This window comes from Lepeophtheirus salmonis, unplaced genomic scaffold (genome assembly GCF_016086655.4).
Source record: "Lepeophtheirus salmonis unplaced genomic scaffold, UVic_Lsal_1.4 unplaced_contig_75_pilon, whole genome shotgun sequence".
NCBI classification, from domain to species: Eukaryota; Metazoa; Arthropoda; class Copepoda; order Siphonostomatoida; family Caligidae; genus Lepeophtheirus; species Lepeophtheirus salmonis.
This window is the reverse complement of record NW_027295901.1, coordinates 72,362-90,615: the sequence shown is the minus strand read 5'-3', so window position 1 is coordinate 90,615 and position 18,254 is coordinate 72,362. Positions and strand designations below refer to the sequence as shown.

Sequence of the window (18,254 nt, the reverse complement as noted above, 5' to 3'; positions counted from 1 at the left end):
GAACTATTCTCTAATTTTTAGGAGAAGAAGCCTCCAATATAGATAAAAAACAGTCTGTCATGATTGGTGGTGTGACCATTGCAGAATATGAAGGCTCTCCGAGAAGATATCGTCCTCGGAAATTCTGTTCTCCTTCAAAAACTACAACAGCCTCATCCATTCGAAGAAAAGTAGGAAGCTCTGCGTCTTCTTCTACGACATCTTCAACATCATCTCTCGCAGGACTTCGACCTAGTCTAAATAAATTACCGGGGTTTCCTCAAAGGATTTTACCTCCTCAAGAAGAGACTAAAAACCTCGAAGAAATTATTAAGATTGAACAACATGAGGAAGAAGAAGAATTACTAAAGTTTGAAGAAGTTCCTCCGCCTCAAATTGAAAAAGTAACAACTCCATCCACGGACTACGACTCTCGTTACGAATTCAGTGAGACTAGAAAAGTCCTTGATGAATTTTTCAAAGACTGTTCTCCTCCACAAACACACGAAGAAAGAGGCGAAGAATTTGGAGAACTTGATTACACTCTTAAAAGGCGTCAAACAACGAACGAATCTTATGTTGGCCATAGACTTGCTTCTTGTATTGATGAAGGTGGTGCAACGACAAACGACATCGTTGGAACTCTAATTTCTCCATCCAATGTTAATGATGATTTATTGTGTACTTCAGTTGTTCCAGTTGTTGGATTAAGTCCATTAGACCCCGCGTCATCGGTCAATTCAGCTATTCCTAACGGATACTTCAGTACGAACAATTCTATTAGAGGAGGAAATATTCCGTCTCCTGACATATTAAGTAATGGTGGGGGCGAAGGAGGAAATAGGCATTCATTGGACGAACAAAACGGATTGGAAAGTTCTCGAAATTTTACTTTATCCCCCGAAACAACAGATTGTGACTCTGCTGATCTTGAATCTGAAGTGTCTGCTAATGAAGGATCAATAAATTCATCTGCTGCTAGAATACATCTTCCAGTCTTAGAAGATGGATTATCGTCTGGGCATGCGTCGGATCTGGATGATGACATTATTTATTCGAGGTAATGCGAATTTTAATATCATGTTAAAACAATTTTATTTATATTCCATTGTGTGTAACGTTTAAATTGGTTGTTCATTTAACTATTTTGAGAATTGATTGGATGTAGTATTATATTGACTTGTTAGTTATATGAAAACATTAATCAGTGATATATTGAACATGACTTATAGATACAATCGCTTTAGTGTTTTAGTAGTAAAATTTGTGCAGATTATCATTATCATCACAGAAAAAAGGCAATACAATGTATGATCATAATTTAAGCCTTGTTGTGTTATTACGACACTCTTTTGGCTTTTAAAATAATTATATAAATAATTAATATGTGGACAACATCATTTTAATTTGAAAGCATTCAACTTCTATATAAGCCTAAGGAACTGTTTTATGAACAAGAATAGCCACTAAATCGCCCTCTATCCCATCAAAACCTGCAAGGATCTCAAATTTTAAATAATTAGAGGGAGCCGAATTTTTTTCGGAACAATTTAAATTACTCTGTGACATCATTTTCTAGTGATGTAAACTTTGAGATTGAATTTTTCATATTTTATAATGTTTTATGTCATAATTATTGTTTCAAACCCTATGAGGTATTGCCAGGAAATTATCAGCTTGCATCTGAAGACAAGTCTTGTAGGACGTTAAACAATATAGATAATACAACAAACTAGTTTCTAGTATTATATAGTTTGTATATATTTTCACCAATATTAATTTGATTACTTTAATATTAAAAAAAAAAATAATATCATTCATTTGGTACCACTATCAAGGCTATATAGCATTAACTTCTTCGCAGAAAAAATTAGAACAATGCCATACTATCTCAAATTTTGAAGTATTTCAAAAAAATTCAATAATAAAGCTAAATAGTACTTGTGTGAGGCATATTCAATGTTCAAAGTCAAAGTTATTTTTATAGTTGGTTAGTTAAGACCTTGGTGAATATGAATAATATCAGTTTGCATATGTTTGATTAAAAAAGTCAAATTTGAAGAGGTCTACTGTAGGATGCATCAAACGCCCGATGATTTTAAAAATTTTATTTTATTTTGTTACCCATTCTCTCAAATGTGAAATTTGATCCCCTAGTGTATCTGCAAAAAATGAACCAAATCGAAGGTGATCTATATAAGCCACCATGGACGTATCTATTTTATTGAAGCAATTCATATATATGAAATCTCGACTTTCTTGTTTTTTTACTCAAAACAAGTAGTGTTTGGTATCAAATTAAAGCTCCCGAAACAAGTAATGTAAAAATATACATAATTTGCAAAAAAAACTATAAAATTTTGAAAAATCTCAAAAACAACATCATACAGTTTAAAAATCCTGTTGAAGAAAAGTTACAATTGGAGTGAAATGGACTAAACAAAGAATGATTTCACTATTTAATTGTATTTTAATTTACCTTGTAGTATTTTACAATAACCCATAAAATTTGTGATACTGGTTTAGTATATTTTCAACTGTTGCAATGAAAACTACAAAGACTAAATTTGCAGGTGCTTTCTTTCGTTTAGAAAATGTTGTTACAATAGAAGATCGTACATTGACAGAAATCTGCCTTTTAGCTCTGAGATGTATTTTGTGGCACGTACAGAAAAAGCTTAGCAAACGAAAACAAGTTTAGCATCCCCATAGGCGATCTGCTTTCACCGTCCTTATTCATCTAAAAACTTTATATGACAAGCAAGTACTCATATAATCTCAGACCAACATTGCTTCCAACGAATACTTTACCTTCTTAATGCCTGCAGTAATATAACAAGAAGTTTACTTATCAAAATTAGCTTTGATTTCACCAATTGAGTACAGTATGTAATTCACATTAATAAACTAACATACATAGAGGAAGTAGTATACTCTTGAGCTTGGTAACAGCAACTAATACATGTTTATTACAAAACAAAAACGTAATCAATTGTTGTTTACTCTATGACGGTGTTTTGGCTATTTAGTAAAACGTTTATATGTAAAGGATGGACAAGGTAAATCCAGAATAACTTTAACGGATAATTATGAAAATTGTAGAGGTTATGTGATACAAAATTTAATACTTGCAACAGGCTAAATATGTCAGCTGTCGAGTTTAAAAACAGGTTTTTTGAGTATCTTTTCGTTCAAGCATGGGAATAGTAAAAAAAAAACGAAAAAGGTTCATAGCTGGCTTGAAACTATTTTTGATACTCATCCAGACGCACCAATTGCTAGGCTGACCAAGGACTGCCACACGAGGAAAGAGACCATCAAAAAATGCCATGAGGATTGATCTGCGTTCCTTTTCTAGGGTCAGAGCCTCAAAGCATCTGCTAACAAAGCAGAGTAAGGCAGGCAGAATCGACAAAGATAAGATTCTTATTAACCAAATGAAGAGCAAAGGTTTGACGGCAAGCATAAACGTAAAAACGATAAATGGATCTGTCTGAACCCTGATGAGGTTCAACCAGTCATGAAAACGAAGAATCCGGCTTTGGTTATGGTCCACCACGGAAGGGACTAGTTATGCCCCCCCCACATTTCTTTCAAAAGGACCAGAAACCAGAAGGTGACCAAGGAGGTCTACAAAGAGGTTGGTTCTCAAGGATGTGGTCATCCCCTGGACGAATGAAGTTACTGATGAAGCCATATACATTCCAGCAAGACTCAGCACCTGCTCATTAGGCCAAGAGCTCTTAGGACAAAATGTGCGTGGCTTTTGACCTCCATTCTATTGGCCAGACCTCAACCCTTGTGATTTTTACCTGTGGAGAAAGGTAGAGAGGATCGCCTGCAAGAATAATCATACCTCGTTTGAGGTCTTGAAATTTGTATATTCAACGTGGCTTTCAAATGTACAAAAATAATCTTTCTATCTCTTATACAGTTTCATAATTAGCTGTTCAAGTTGCTCTGGATTTACCTTTTACAAAAAAACAAACAATCAAAAAAAAAAACCATTGTGCAATTTTGTTATCATAATGCTTTTTACCACCCTTTTTTCATTATAATGATTTATAATATAAATAGACCAACAAATTAAAAATTTAATTGTATTGTACATCACAGAAATAAAATTTAGTAAATTCAAAAATGAATTGTTATTTGCATAAAAAAGCATTATGATTATCCAGATGTTCTGCTAATTTATCCTTTGTATCGATTGTTACATACACAAGTAATATATACCTATGTACCTATTTATTTTAAATAACGAATATTTGTAGAGTAATTGGCATGGCATGGGTTAAAATGCATACGATGGTATATGTATTGAAAAAATTACTGCCTTTTTGTTTTGTAAATTATTTCCTAATTACTGTAATTGTAATGATTTTTTGATGTAAAACTATTTCCAAAGAAGCTCATATTTTTCTTAATTAGATTTGAGTTAAAACATTTTTTTATTCTTCTTATATAATAAAAATCTTACAATTAGTGTTTAATACCATCCTTAATTAGAAGAATTTTCATATATGTATAATGTATATGTTGTATACAAGTTACGATTTGTAAAAGTAGTAACTTGTATAAGCAAATTGTACACGTTGTAATCAATGAATGAGTTGAATATTTTAAAGATGAAGAATAAACAGTACAGGGGACCAGGATTATGCAATAATTAAACTTTCCAGGAATTGTGTTATTTTTGACTATGTTTGATGTTTTTTGTGGCAGTCTGCAGCGGATATGCGCTGAAAAGGGCTATAGCCCCCGCTCCCCCAAAAAATAAAGGAATTTTAGGTTTTTACTAAAAGATTTATTATTTAAAATTTAATTTAATTTTTCAATTTCTGTACATAAAATTAATTTTCTTTGAATAGCTATTGAGGTTTTTTCAAAAAATTTATATTTGAAATTTAATTTTTTCTAAAAAATTTATATTTGAAATTTAATTTTTGCAAAAAATATTAATATTTTTAAATAGTTGTGAATTTTTGTATTTCATTTTTTCAAATAAATTTAATTTTTGAGAGTATCTATGGATTTTTGAGAATATCTATTGATATTTGAAATTATTTTCTCAAAAATTAATTTAATTGTTAACAACTGTGGAATTTTGTTTTTTCCAAAAAATTTAATTTTGTAATTTTTCTCCAAAAAAATTTGTATTTTATTTTTTTTCTAAAAAGTTTATCTTAAAAATATACTTTGAGTCATTGACTACATAATTTAATCATTCGAAAGGTTTTTTTTTGTATTGTACAAAGTTGACGAGTTTATCTTTTTCTAATATCTCCATCATCTAAAGTTTATTTGTACAAAGATATACATACATAAAATAATATCAATTACACATAATGACATGTCTTAAAGGCTTCCTTTGATGGATGTACCTATACATATGTACGTACAACATTCAAGCATTCATAATATATATATGTTAGTACATAAAACAAAGGAAAATAAATTTCAATAACTAATACCTACTTATTTTTGTGTATATTGTATATATAATATACATCATTTTGTACGTATCAATATCCTTAATGCATTAATACCATGCAAATTTTACAATTGAAAGTTGAGACATGTTCATCATATAAAGGGTTTTTCAATAGGGAAGCTCATATTTTACGTTGATAGGTTTCGAAAACGACGTCATATTTGTTATTGTTTCTTTGACAGCTGTGCTTAGAAATAAATGTAGTTTCATCTTAAAGCAGTACACACTCGAACAACGCTTGAAAGCTATGAAAATTTATTACAAAAGTGGTGAGTCTATGATCCAACCTTTAAGAGCGTTAAGGCCAATTTATGCTCGACGTAATCGACCTGCAAAATCAACAATTCAACGTTTGGTGAAAAAATTTGAGTCCACTTAGAGTCCACATTATGTTCCTGTGCCAGTGAGACAAAGAAATGCACGAAGTGTAAAAAATATTGCTGCCGCAAGTGCATCAATTCAAGATGACCCAAATTTGTCTCTTACGCGCCGTTCTCAATCGTTGGGCATCTCTGTGACATAGTTGTGGCGAATTTTGCGAAAAGATCTTGGCCTACAACCGTATAAGATCAGGTTGACACAAGAACTGGAGCCGCTTGACCACTTCAAACGTCGGGAATTCGTAAATGGGCTGAAGGAAAATAATCCTGATTTTCAACGTAAAATCATATTCAGCGATGAGGCACATTTTTGGCTCAATGGCTTTGTTAACAAGCAAAATATATGCTATTGGGGCGGAAAAAACCCACACGTGATTCATGAGGCGTCATTACATCCCCAAAAAATTACTGGTTGGTGTGGATTGCATGCTGGCGGTGTCATTGGACCGTACTTTTTCGACAACGATGACAATCGCCACGTTACTGTGAATGGAAATCGTTACTGTGCTATGATAACCGATTTTTTTTGGCCTGAATTAGAAGATATGGACTTGGACGATATGTGGTTTCAACAAACGGTGCCACTTTACACACATCAAATGTTACAATCGATTTATTGAAGAGTAAGTTTGGGGAGCGTCTTATCTCCAGAAATGGACCAGTCAAGTGGCCGCCTCGCTCGTGCGATTTAACGCCTCTAAACTATTTTCTTTGGTGTCATGTGAAAGCCCTGGTCTACACCAATAATCCGTCGACGTCAGAAGAGCTCAGAACAAATATTCAACGCGAAATTGCTGCATTTTCTGCCAATTTTTGCGGAAAAGTGGTCGAAAATGGGGTTCAACGATTGGCTTTCGTAAAACGTGCACGTGGTGGTCATTTAAACAACATCGAATTTTATCCATAAATTAACTTGAATGTATTTTAACGGCAAATAAAGAAATTGTCGAAATCTCAAACCGTTTTCGTTTTATTTAAACATAAAATGTGAGCGCTGTTAATGAAAAACCCGTTACATACTGACATATTATCTGTATATACTAGGTATGCCCCTATGAAATGAGAGTTTCGGCTATGGTCCCTAGGTGTCGCCGGTTATACATATTAAACTGGTCCAAAAATCTAAATGCTTATTTCGACATGGGTCAACAATATTTAATTCATTGGTTGTATCGTTTCATTCAATAACGCATTTTTGTCGCTCGTAAAAAGGTCTAATTTTGTGCCTACAAACTACGGTGTGCAGACATCATTGATTTCCTGTTACCAATTGAAGAAAAATGCTTCTCAAGCCCATCAAATGCTTGTGGAAGCGTAAGGTGGATATGTTCTAAGCAGAGCATAGTGCTTCAGATAGTTTGAAAAATACCAAAGTTGTGATTTTGACGTGAGAAATGCTAATCTCAACTTAAATTATAAGTATTTTCAATTTATGTAACATTTTGTTCCATAATTTTTGCAATATTTACAAAAATGAACCAGTAATTGAGGGTTATTTTTTCGACAACATTATTCTCTATAACTTTTTTAGTTTTTGTACTACGAATTTTTTTTTTGGTAGCTTTGTGTTCCTCTTTACAATGCCAATTAATAATATTTTACTTTATTTTTTTCAAAATTTATACATAACAGTTTTTTACGGAGGAAGGAAGCTACATTGACAGGGTCAGAAATTTGTTAAGCTGTCTTCACACCACTTTTGAGTTTTTGGCCTCGTGGCTTCTCAAGAAACTATTGTTATCGTTCTTCAGCTTTTTAAATTTAGTAATGATAAACCTTGGAGCAGAGAAAGATGTGGGAAATCTCGTCAGTACTCATTCTCACGTTATGACGAAATTAGTTCCACTAGAATTGTTTGTTTTTATTGCCCTACCAGCTGATGTTGCGGAAAATAATCGAAAATTATTCAGTGGGTTAATTAAACCTTTCCAAAGTTTCATTCACAATTTGCTGGGACACCTTGTTAAAATAATAAAAAATGTAATCCTTAATTAGATTTAGTTGTTAGTGTATTTAGTAAAAACACAGTCAATGAAAGCTCTAGAGGCTAAAAGTAATATTTAGCATATCACATAATACTAAAAAATTTTATCAACTGTTTTGTATTATTCTTTCATTACTGAGGAGATAACTTCTAATTATTGAGTATCTACTTGTGAGTGTGCTGGAGAATAGCATCAGAAATTTGTTGGGAGTTATCTTCTTTAGTATTAAAGTAAAGTTTGTCTGTTTGTCAACGCATAATAACAAAAACTATTCCCTTGTTGTCTCTCTCAATTCAATCTTCTAACTCCAGTCAGTCTTTTATTCCTGTGATTAAGCATCTTATTTGACTCACCTTTACATTAACTATCCTTTGGAGCCACAAGGATTAAGTTACTTTATGATTCGCTAAAAAATAAAAAGCAATACTTAATTTCAACAGCACATAAATATATACTGTATAACCATGAACTAATATATATGTTATTCGCAAGTTGAGATTTGGTGAAGTTGCAATATGCATATGCAAAGTGGACAAGTTGCATCCAAAAAATGAGAGGAATAATTTTAAATAAAGGAGTTAGAGTATTTAGGGTGAGGATACTGCAATAATTTAATATTCCATGTATGGTCGATGCATTAATGATGTAGTTTTTGACTATTTCATGGAAATGACTAAAATAAAAGTATTATGTATCACATTATAAAGACGAATGCCGAGAGTTATATTACTCATAATTATAATGCTTTTAGTATTCCTTCGTTTTTTCTCGAGCGCAAGGTCTTTATTTATAAATATTTAAATGTACAAAAATAATAATAAACACATAAAAGGAAATTTGCGTTTGTATAAAAACATCATTTAACATTTTGTTTAAAAATTAATTTCCTTCTAAAAGACCTAGAAACTCGAAAACAATCAAATAATCAAACTAAAAAGTACAATGTTTCTAATAATATACATAATCAAATACTGTTACCCAATATACTTAAGAGAAAAAAGAACCAGCAAAACAACTCAAATAAATTAATCATTAAAAGAAAAATCCATCTCAATCTGTATTTTTTCTCCTATACTTCTTATATCGCCGAATAATCATTCTAAGAGTACATTCATACCAAAGTGATATCAATGGAAAATATCTAATTAATTCGGTGTCATAATTCCACGATGAGTCTTGCGATTGGGGAATCCTCAGGGATAAAGCGGTGTATCTAGCTGCAACCAATATTAAGATAGTCGTTAGATTTCTTCTATGAGCTGGCATTTAGACTCATTTCAAAGTACGCATAATTCTCCTCTCCCATGTTTGCGGAAGATATAAGCTCCTTATATATTCCTTAGCTAAAAGACACGCAATAGGAGATTTCAAAACTTCATAATTATATTGCAAATACCAAGGAGTAAGTGGAACATTCAACTTTCTGTTGTTTGTTTTGTCATTTCACAACTATGGAGCAAGTGAATAGTGTAAAAGTTTCAGCTTTGCTCTCTACGGGAATCGTAAAAAGCTCATTGTCAAGGAACGGGTGTGGACCCCAACACTGTGTATAACGTCAAAAAACGTTTGGAAGCCAGCCGAATAATCTTTATAATTGAAACCTTAAAGGGATTGCCTCATAAAACTAAAATCAAGATACCCTTGATTAGGTTTCCGGACGGATACGGGCTCACGGAAGCCGACTACCTCGTCCAGTTGAGGTCTAAGTTGATCCCATGGGTCAAGACCAGCTTCACCAACAACAATGTGGTTCTCCAATAGGATGAAACACCCACACATACCAGAATTTGTTGGAATTTGCCTTCTGGGCAGATGTGGAGGACAAGGTCTGTCGCAAACACCACTCCCAATACTGAATCCCTGAAAGCCTCTCTCAATGAGATTTGGGACAATATTTTCAGTTCCATGTTCTGTCTTTAGGCCAAGTTTGGAGGCAATCATTAAAGCTATTGTAGGTTATATTGACCTGTAATAAACCTAAACTGTATGTAAAAAAGTACTGAAATAAAAGAAGGTATAACAACATTAAACTCATAAAATACATAGTTCTTGATTTAGATCGGACTTCCTAATTGCGAAATTGTTTTGATACACATGGTATAATATCAATGTAGTTTTAATAAATCAAAATGAAATGATAGTATCCATTACTAGTTGGTAATTAGGCTGATTAATGTTGTAATTATATAATGCATTTTAAGACAAAGAAATTGCAACTTGTACAATTTCTGTATACAATTTGCAAGATGTTCATACATCGCTACTTTTAATATGTATATATATAAAAAATTTGTCTAAAAAGTAGTTCATTGTATGGAAAAGGTTGCTCAATTCAGGCTCTTTCAGTAACAAACAATGTAGACTTAATATCTGTGTAATCTTTGAAGGGTTATTTTGAAAAAGTATTCTTTGCATCATCGTTATTTCTGGAAAACACATTGTTGTACATCTATAATAACAGCAACTAATGCATGTTTCAAGATAACAATAATGTAAGGATAAATTATTATATTTATTTTTGATAAATGTTGTCGTTTGGAAAATAATGAAAGAGTTCAATTCCCCTCAGAATAATTTAATGTTTATTCTCGAGAGAGAGAAAGTAAAACGAAATAATAATAAAGGAGGTTGAAAAACACTCCTTCAGTTACTTGTGTACATTAAAGTACTTTTGTGAATTCTACATCATCGTCTTCCTTTTAACTCACTTCATTTGATTAATAAAAGTTCAATACGTCACTCAACAGGCAATGCTTAATATGATAATGGAAGAAAAGCTGTGACCTGAAGAGTGTTGTTTTATTACTCTTGAAGAGAGAACAAGAAGTATAAAGTAATCACTAATGGGTGAAAGAAGAATTGTTGATTTGTTGCGAAGTTATAGTTGTTATTCCGTGTTGGACTACGCATAAAATTGAGGATTGACATCACTGTAACTCTTTCCTATTTCATTGATAGATGCGGAGTGCGATTTGTGTTTATCACCTTCGTCTCATTGCTGCTTACAGCTCATTTAACGAAGCGTCATAGGAGTTGAGGAGCTCTTCTACCAAATACTCCTCTAATTGCCAGGGCGATCATGTTCATTTTCAGTTTCTTTATTTTAAATGTTGGTAGAGCATTTCATTTTCCGCTTCGCTCATTTTTACCCCATGATACGAACATTACCGTTAATTAATCAATGATAGAGACTATAGATAAATCCAATTGATTTTATTAGAAAGCCCTCACAAATATAAAGGTAAAGAAAAATTATGTATAGACATTAGAAAAGGAAAAAGGTTGATCTGTGGGCCCTTTCTTCTTTTTTCTTCATTATACAGGAGGGTGTCCACGATAAATTGGAACTACTTTAAACTTGACATGTTGAATAAATTTATTGTTTAATATCATGTCTAACTTTTTCATATTAACAAATACACTCCAAATTCCATTTTTATCAAGCAGGTTGAATTTTAAGATAGTTCCAATTTATCGTGGACACCCTGTATAATAAATAGTGGTTTGTTAACATCTCCCTCTCAAGGAAGAATTATCACCTATCTTTGGGGGAAATTGAATTATAAATGCATAATAAAATAAACATAAGGGTGATGCAGTTGTTTCAAGATTATCAGAATCAGCAGAACCTAATTTTGGTACTACGGCTAGGAAAGTAAAACACAAATACAAAATTTTAGAAAATGTGGTTAACGTTTACCTCTAGCACAATTAAAATTTCTAAACGTGTATGAATCAAAACTTTTTTATTATTTTTTTTTTTTTAACATGTTGTTAGGTAACATATTTCTATTATCAAATAAAGATAATCTTGTTTTATATTTTTTTGTCACTTCACTTTCCTTGATTGTATCAAGCAATAAGTTATCGCGCCTAGACCTTTTATTAAATAAAGAAGACATTATTAAACTTCAGTTGAGAACGGAAAAAGAAAAGTATTAATATACATTCATAATAATAATTAAATTAGTATCTACTTTACACAAATAAATACATAGATTATTCGTTAATTTTTAAATACCAACTACTTTTTTTGCTTTCTGTTTCTTTGATTTGGAAGGGAATATCTGGAGCGTTGCCTCTTGCTGTAGACTCTTTATGTTAAAGTCAGTAATGTCAATACCATATAGGTATGTGTTGATGTCATTTCTAACTTGATCAAAAAAGAATGCTAATTCTATGTGGACTTCAGTAAGGTACCACAAATGTGCCAACAATGACTTGATTGCTGCATCTACACAAGTTTTATTTACCTTCATATAACTGCTCAAGTTATTGACTAGTTTGAGGGTGCATTCAAAGGGCATGCTTACGGAAGTGGGGGTGTAAACCGCCAAGACAGGTAACCTAAAATAAAAGAGCGTACAAAGCAATTTAGTTTCTGCTGCTGTCCAGTCACAAAAACAGTCTTCTTGGGTAAATCTTGGACTATATTGTTGATGAGCAGATTGATTTTTATAGCATAAAGAAGCTCAGAAATCAACCCTTGCCTTGTGTAAGGCCTCAGGTCAGATGAACTGTCGAAACCTTTATCCTTTTCCTCACTTACGTAGAGAATTACCAGTTCCTTACAAACCCCTCTAACAAATGTTTTAGTGAACAAGGTTTTGCAAAGCTGGAGTATATCTTCATTTTACCTTCTAGTCTTATCGTCCAGAGATGTATAATTGAGATCCTTGATATCACAGCAAGCTGAATGACTTTGGCTAAAGAATAGTTTAAGCTAACACTCAAATATTGACAAATGCTACTAATGAACAGAGCGTGCCTTATGAATGCAAATTCGTCAATTAGTAATAGGTACTTGAAAAAAAAAATGAAAACTTGCACTCTACGCATTTACATATGTATTAAAAACTGTATCTGAATATGCGTTCAACTGACGTTAAAGCAGTACTGTAGAAAGGGGCATTTGATTTGACGATGATTTATAATGGGGGGAGGGGGTCCCTCCGACTATAACACTCTAATTTTAGTTATTTTTGTTGTTATAATATAAATACAATATTTACATTCTAAATTGAAATTTATATATACTATATTTAAAGTATAATTAATAAGAAAAAAAAGAAGAAAGGTTCTCCTTTTTTTATTTTCTGTACTGAAGTTTAATAATGTCTATTATATTTAATGAAATGTCGAGGCGTGATCAATTATGTCTCTCTACAATCAAGGAAATTAGAGGGACAAAAAAAATTATGAAACATCTTAATCTTTTTTTGTTCATAGAAATATTTTATTGTAAAACATGCTTTTAAAATAACGTACATTTTTTTTCTACTTCATAAGTGTTTATAAATTGCAATTATGCTAGAGGTTAATGTTAACCAAATTTGCTAAAATTTTGTATTTATTTTCTACTTACTTAGTTGCAGTACCAAAATTAAGTTCCGCTGATTCTGACAAGGATTTCTAATTTTGGAGGTAACTGCATGACTCTAATAATTTAATATGAATTTAATTATAATATTTCCCCTGCCCTAAAGCTATTATAAATATAGAAGGTGGTCCTCGTTACAGCAGTAATTCATTTTCTTCCTCCTAAATCCTAAAAAAGGCACCTGATAATATCAAGGGTCTTCATTCAGGTGTACCACATCTCCTGCTCTCAGAGTAGAATTGAGAATCAACATAGGAGTAATTCTAGCCTAAGTCTCTCTTTATTTCCTTCTCCCGTTCGTCATAGGTGCTTAAAGCTGATCTAATGAAAGAGCTAAGCTACTCTTTTCTAATGCATTCTTCAAAATGTGAGGAATTTCATCTTGATTTTCGGGTTTTTTTGTTTTTTTACATGACCTAAATGGCAATGAACTTCATCACTTATTATTATTAAATAAGTATATGCACCTCACCGAGCAAGGATATTTTTGAAGAGACAAATTACTTTTTTATGATTAGAACAAGGAAAAAACACTTTTTACTCTTTTTTTTTCAATTATATTCACTCTGATAGATCGTCCATGTCGAAGAAGCTCCCTCAAAAAACTTTGTTGCAATTAATAATAAAAATACATTTTAAATTATTAGTATGTATATAAGTTACTATCATATATCCCCCTGACCTAATGCTAATTATAAAGGATGATTCAAAACGAGTGGTTTTTTCCAGTAGGGATTTTATGACAGGTGCGCGCGAGTTCTGTCAAATTCATACGTCATTTTTACTCAGTATTGTTTTACAATTCTTCATGGAAGGATATACACCACAACAACGTGTACAAATTGTTCAATTGTACTTTGAAAATCAGCTTTCTGTGAAAGAAGTTTTTCGCAAATTACGCGAAAGATCGTGAAGAATCGATTCGCCACCGCTCTCAACAACATTGCTTGTCGTATGCAACAACCTGGCGCATTTTGAAGAAAGATTTGGGTTTAAAGGCATACAAAATACAGCTCGTGCAAGAATTAAAGCCGCCGGATTTTCGTTTGGGTCGTGTGTTCAGTGAATGGGCTCTTGAACGTATCCAAGAAAACCCGTTTTTTCCGCGCCAAATTTTGTTAAGGGATGAGACCCATTTCTGGCTCAATGGCTACGTGAATAAGCAACATTGCCGTATTTGGGGTGAAGAGCAATCTGAATTGTATCAAGAGCATCATCCATTACATCCATTGAAAACAACAGTTTGGTGTTCATTGTGGGCTTGTGGAATCATCGGGCCATATTTTTTCAAAAACGCTGCCGGCCAACACGTTACCGTCAACGGCGAACTTTATCGCGCCATGGTAACAAACTTTTGGAACCTCAAATTGAAGCACATGGTCTCCACGGTATTTGGTTCCAACAAGACGGTATCACTTCCCACACAGCGCGCGTAACAGTGAATTTAGTGGGAAATCATTTTGCTGAGCAATTAATTTCACGTTTTGGCCCGGTGAATTGGCCACCAAGATCGTGTGATATCACACCTTTGGACTTTTTTCTTTGGGGATACGTAAAAGCAAAAGTCTATGTGGATAAACCAACGACGATTGAATCATTGGAAGCAGATATTGAGCGAGCTATTCGTGAGATTCCGGTCACAATGCTCGAACGCGTCATCAAAAATTGGTGCTAAAGAATAGACCATTTAAAGGCCAGTGTTGGTCAACATATGAAAGAGATTATTTTCTAGATATAATTGTAAAGGATTGTTTTGTCGGTTCATAATAAAGTTTTGACCATAATATATAATATTTTTATTATATTTATTCTGAAGAGGACTGATAGGACTGGAGTCTTTTTAGTTTTTAGACTGATTCAACTGCAGTCAACACGTTTTATTCGATCCACAGCAATTAGGCGTGAGAAGAAAGAAATAAAGACAATTCCCACTATATATAGTATATATAGTAAGGGCATATCAGGTGGAATTACTACGATGTCGATACACAATTCTTCTCCGAGTCTAACAAGGACATGCACTTATAGTTCCCGAGGATCTTACCCTCATGGTTACTTTTAGTCTTTTACGCACTAGTTATTACTTAATTCCTGGATTTTCTGGCTTTAAGAATTAACTAAATAGGATAGCATGTTCGGGAGATAAAAAATCCTGTTCCGATTGCCAAGAAGAAGGCTCCCTCTTTACAGGTCATATTTTATACACCTCTGGCACCCAATACCACCTGCGTCATGAGTAAATAAAACTTGAGTTATTTAAAGTTACTATAAAATATTATACTTGAGTAATGTACGTCCTTGCCAAACACCTCCTACATTAAACTTAAGTATTTCGTCTTTTTGGAATAGGTTATGATAAAACTTCAATTGATGAAATGACGTAGTTATTAACTATGTTATTATAACTATTTTACCTATCGACAAAATTAATAAGTACCGGACTGACAGGACTTAGTTTTATAATAACGATCCTACACTAGAATTAAGGAATCAATAATTAATGAAAGATGTTCTCAAATAATGTTCATGCATCATATAAACATGCTATACTTATTTAAAAATAACCTTGCTCATCATGATATTCCCTTTTTATTCGATAACATCATGGATCAAGATAACTTTTTAACATCACTTTGATGTCCATTATATATAGTATGTACTTAATCAAATTGATATCCTAATTTAATGTAAATATTTTCACCCCTGTGTAAGCAATCTATCTGTCCACAATATGCACCTATATATGTAGGTACTCCAAATATAGAGGGCAAATCTACACAAAACAAAATTCATGGTCATTGGACAAGTATTTATGGATTAAGTGTGTTACATCCAGTGAGGCATAAAATATGTCCTAACGGTTATAAATAAAAGAAACCAGAAATTGAACAGCTTACGTGTCATGACGTTTTATTACATCAGCTGCAAGCTACTGTGAGAAAAAAGAAAATAACACAAATCCATCAAAAAAATGAGGATAATTAACAGATTTTCAGTACATGCTACTTTTATTTAGTACAAATATCAGTGATTATCATTTCCATAAAGTAGTATTTAATGCAAATCCTTTGTCTTGTTACATAATTTTAAAGCCTTTTGATGAAGTCTCATCAAGATTGATTGGAAATTTGTCTATTTATGTTGTAAAAATATTATCATACTTGGAGCCACAAAATGGTGTCTCCTTCAATTATGATGCAATTTATGACGTAAGCGAGAATGTTCTATAGATTGCTTTGAGGGGGCGGTGTCGCGTAAGATTACGTGAACCTTTATTTGGGTCCTGCTTTATGATACACTTATAGGTATTTTTGTATTATTTGAAAATCAGAAAAAAAGAAAGAGACAAAAATATTTTATAGATTATTATAGCATAATAAATACCCCGACAACTACTGACGTCATCTCAAGTCGATAATAACCTCCTCAATAAAAAATTCCTCGCTCTATATATTCTCTATGGTTACATCCTACATAATGTATCTATGTATGTATAAAAATTACTAGCCAGTGTGTATTTATAATCAAAAATTAATTAAAAGTTACGTTATCAAGTGCAATATGAAAAATTATATTTGAAAAGTGGATAGGTACTCCATTGATCATTTGTATCGTTATTTGCGTAAAGCTATTTTCAATCACATTAAAAAATATTATAGGTATACTAGGGTTTCTCATTTACGAGTAAATTGCCATTGAGCGGGATTCCAGCACAAACAGGCAAACGAAAAAAAAAAAAGAATATCGGGATTCCTTTAATAAATATTGTGTAGTATTTTTTTTTTATAGTTTCAAGTTAGTCCAACTCATATATTCTCATTTTCATCATTATCAATAGAGTTGAGTAATTTGTAATGAGAAAAAAAAAGAGAACAAGCAGTAGGCGAGAGCGGTACATATGGCACACCTGAATAAAATACCCTTGTTATTATCAGTTGACTCTTTTACGATTTTTTTTAGGGGGGGGATGAGATATTGTAATAATATTTGAATTCATTATTATGCATTTTTAAAACAATTTATACCACCAAAGATAGGCAAAAATACATACTTCAGAGGGATAAGTTAAAACCACGACAACCGATATTAAATAATGAACGAAACGAAGAAAAGGTACAGCGCAACAACTGTTTTTTTTTCCTTTTCTAATTTTTTAATAAAGTTTTTTCATTTCAAATTACTCAATTCTAGTTATCACTAATATTGCGCAGGCTGTTTTTTAAAGGCCGTGGAGTGTTAAAGTGTGTTTTTTTTTGTGTTTTTTTAAATTCTGTAACCTAATCTGTCCTGCAAAATATACATAAAATAGTAATTGATGAACAAACTAACTTTTAGTGGATTATATATCGTTAAAATAAACTCATATAGTCGTATGTTGTGTACAAGATGCACTTTGTGGATGCAAATTGTACAAGTTGCAACAAAAAAAATGAGATGAATAATTTAAGTGAAAGATTTATAGTACATGAGATATTGATTATGCAATAATTTAATATTCCATGGATGATTGAGTTCTTGCTGTTATTTTGACTATTTAATACAAATTCCTAACATATAAATATGATCTGGCAAATCATTAAGTTTAAATGCGCAGGATTATAGGACTCACAAATATCAAATAATCATGTAATTTTAAATAATCAAAATACAATGATAATAGTATCCATTAATAGTTGGTAATTAGAATGACCAATATTCTAATTAAATCAACATTTCAGACAAAGAACTTGTACCATTTGCTTGTACAAGTTGCAACCTGTACAGAGCCAACATACATATTATGAGATAATTGAATGTGGGATTTTCTGTAGGTGTAAAACTCTGAGAAATCCCGAGGAAACGGTATCCCAAAATATAATCTGTTATATGTACTTATTTCCCGCCACTATGTAAAAATAAAAGAAACAGAAAATGAATGCAGTCATCCTGACCATTCGAAGAATCTGTAGGAGGAGAGCAGCTTGGTTGTCATGACGTTTAATTAGATCATCTACACGTATCTGCCTGTAAGAGGAAGGCAATATACACAAATCCCA

General features: G+C 32.3%; 1 protein-coding gene across 6 annotated transcripts in view; it reads left to right on the top strand.

Moving 5' to 3' along the window:
* The window catches only part of LOC121127513 (uncharacterized), a 144,109-nt gene that overhangs the window by 59,743 nt on the left and 66,112 nt on the right, over nucleotides 1-18,254 (top strand). For all 6 annotated transcript variants that reach the window (XM_071893965.1, XM_071893964.1, XM_071893963.1 and 3 more), the window contains one exon: nucleotides 22-1,039. In XM_071893965.1, the coding sequence (XP_071750066.1) occupies nucleotides 22-1,039 (1,018 nt within the window). The remainder of the gene's footprint in view (nucleotides 1-21; nucleotides 1,040-18,254) is intronic.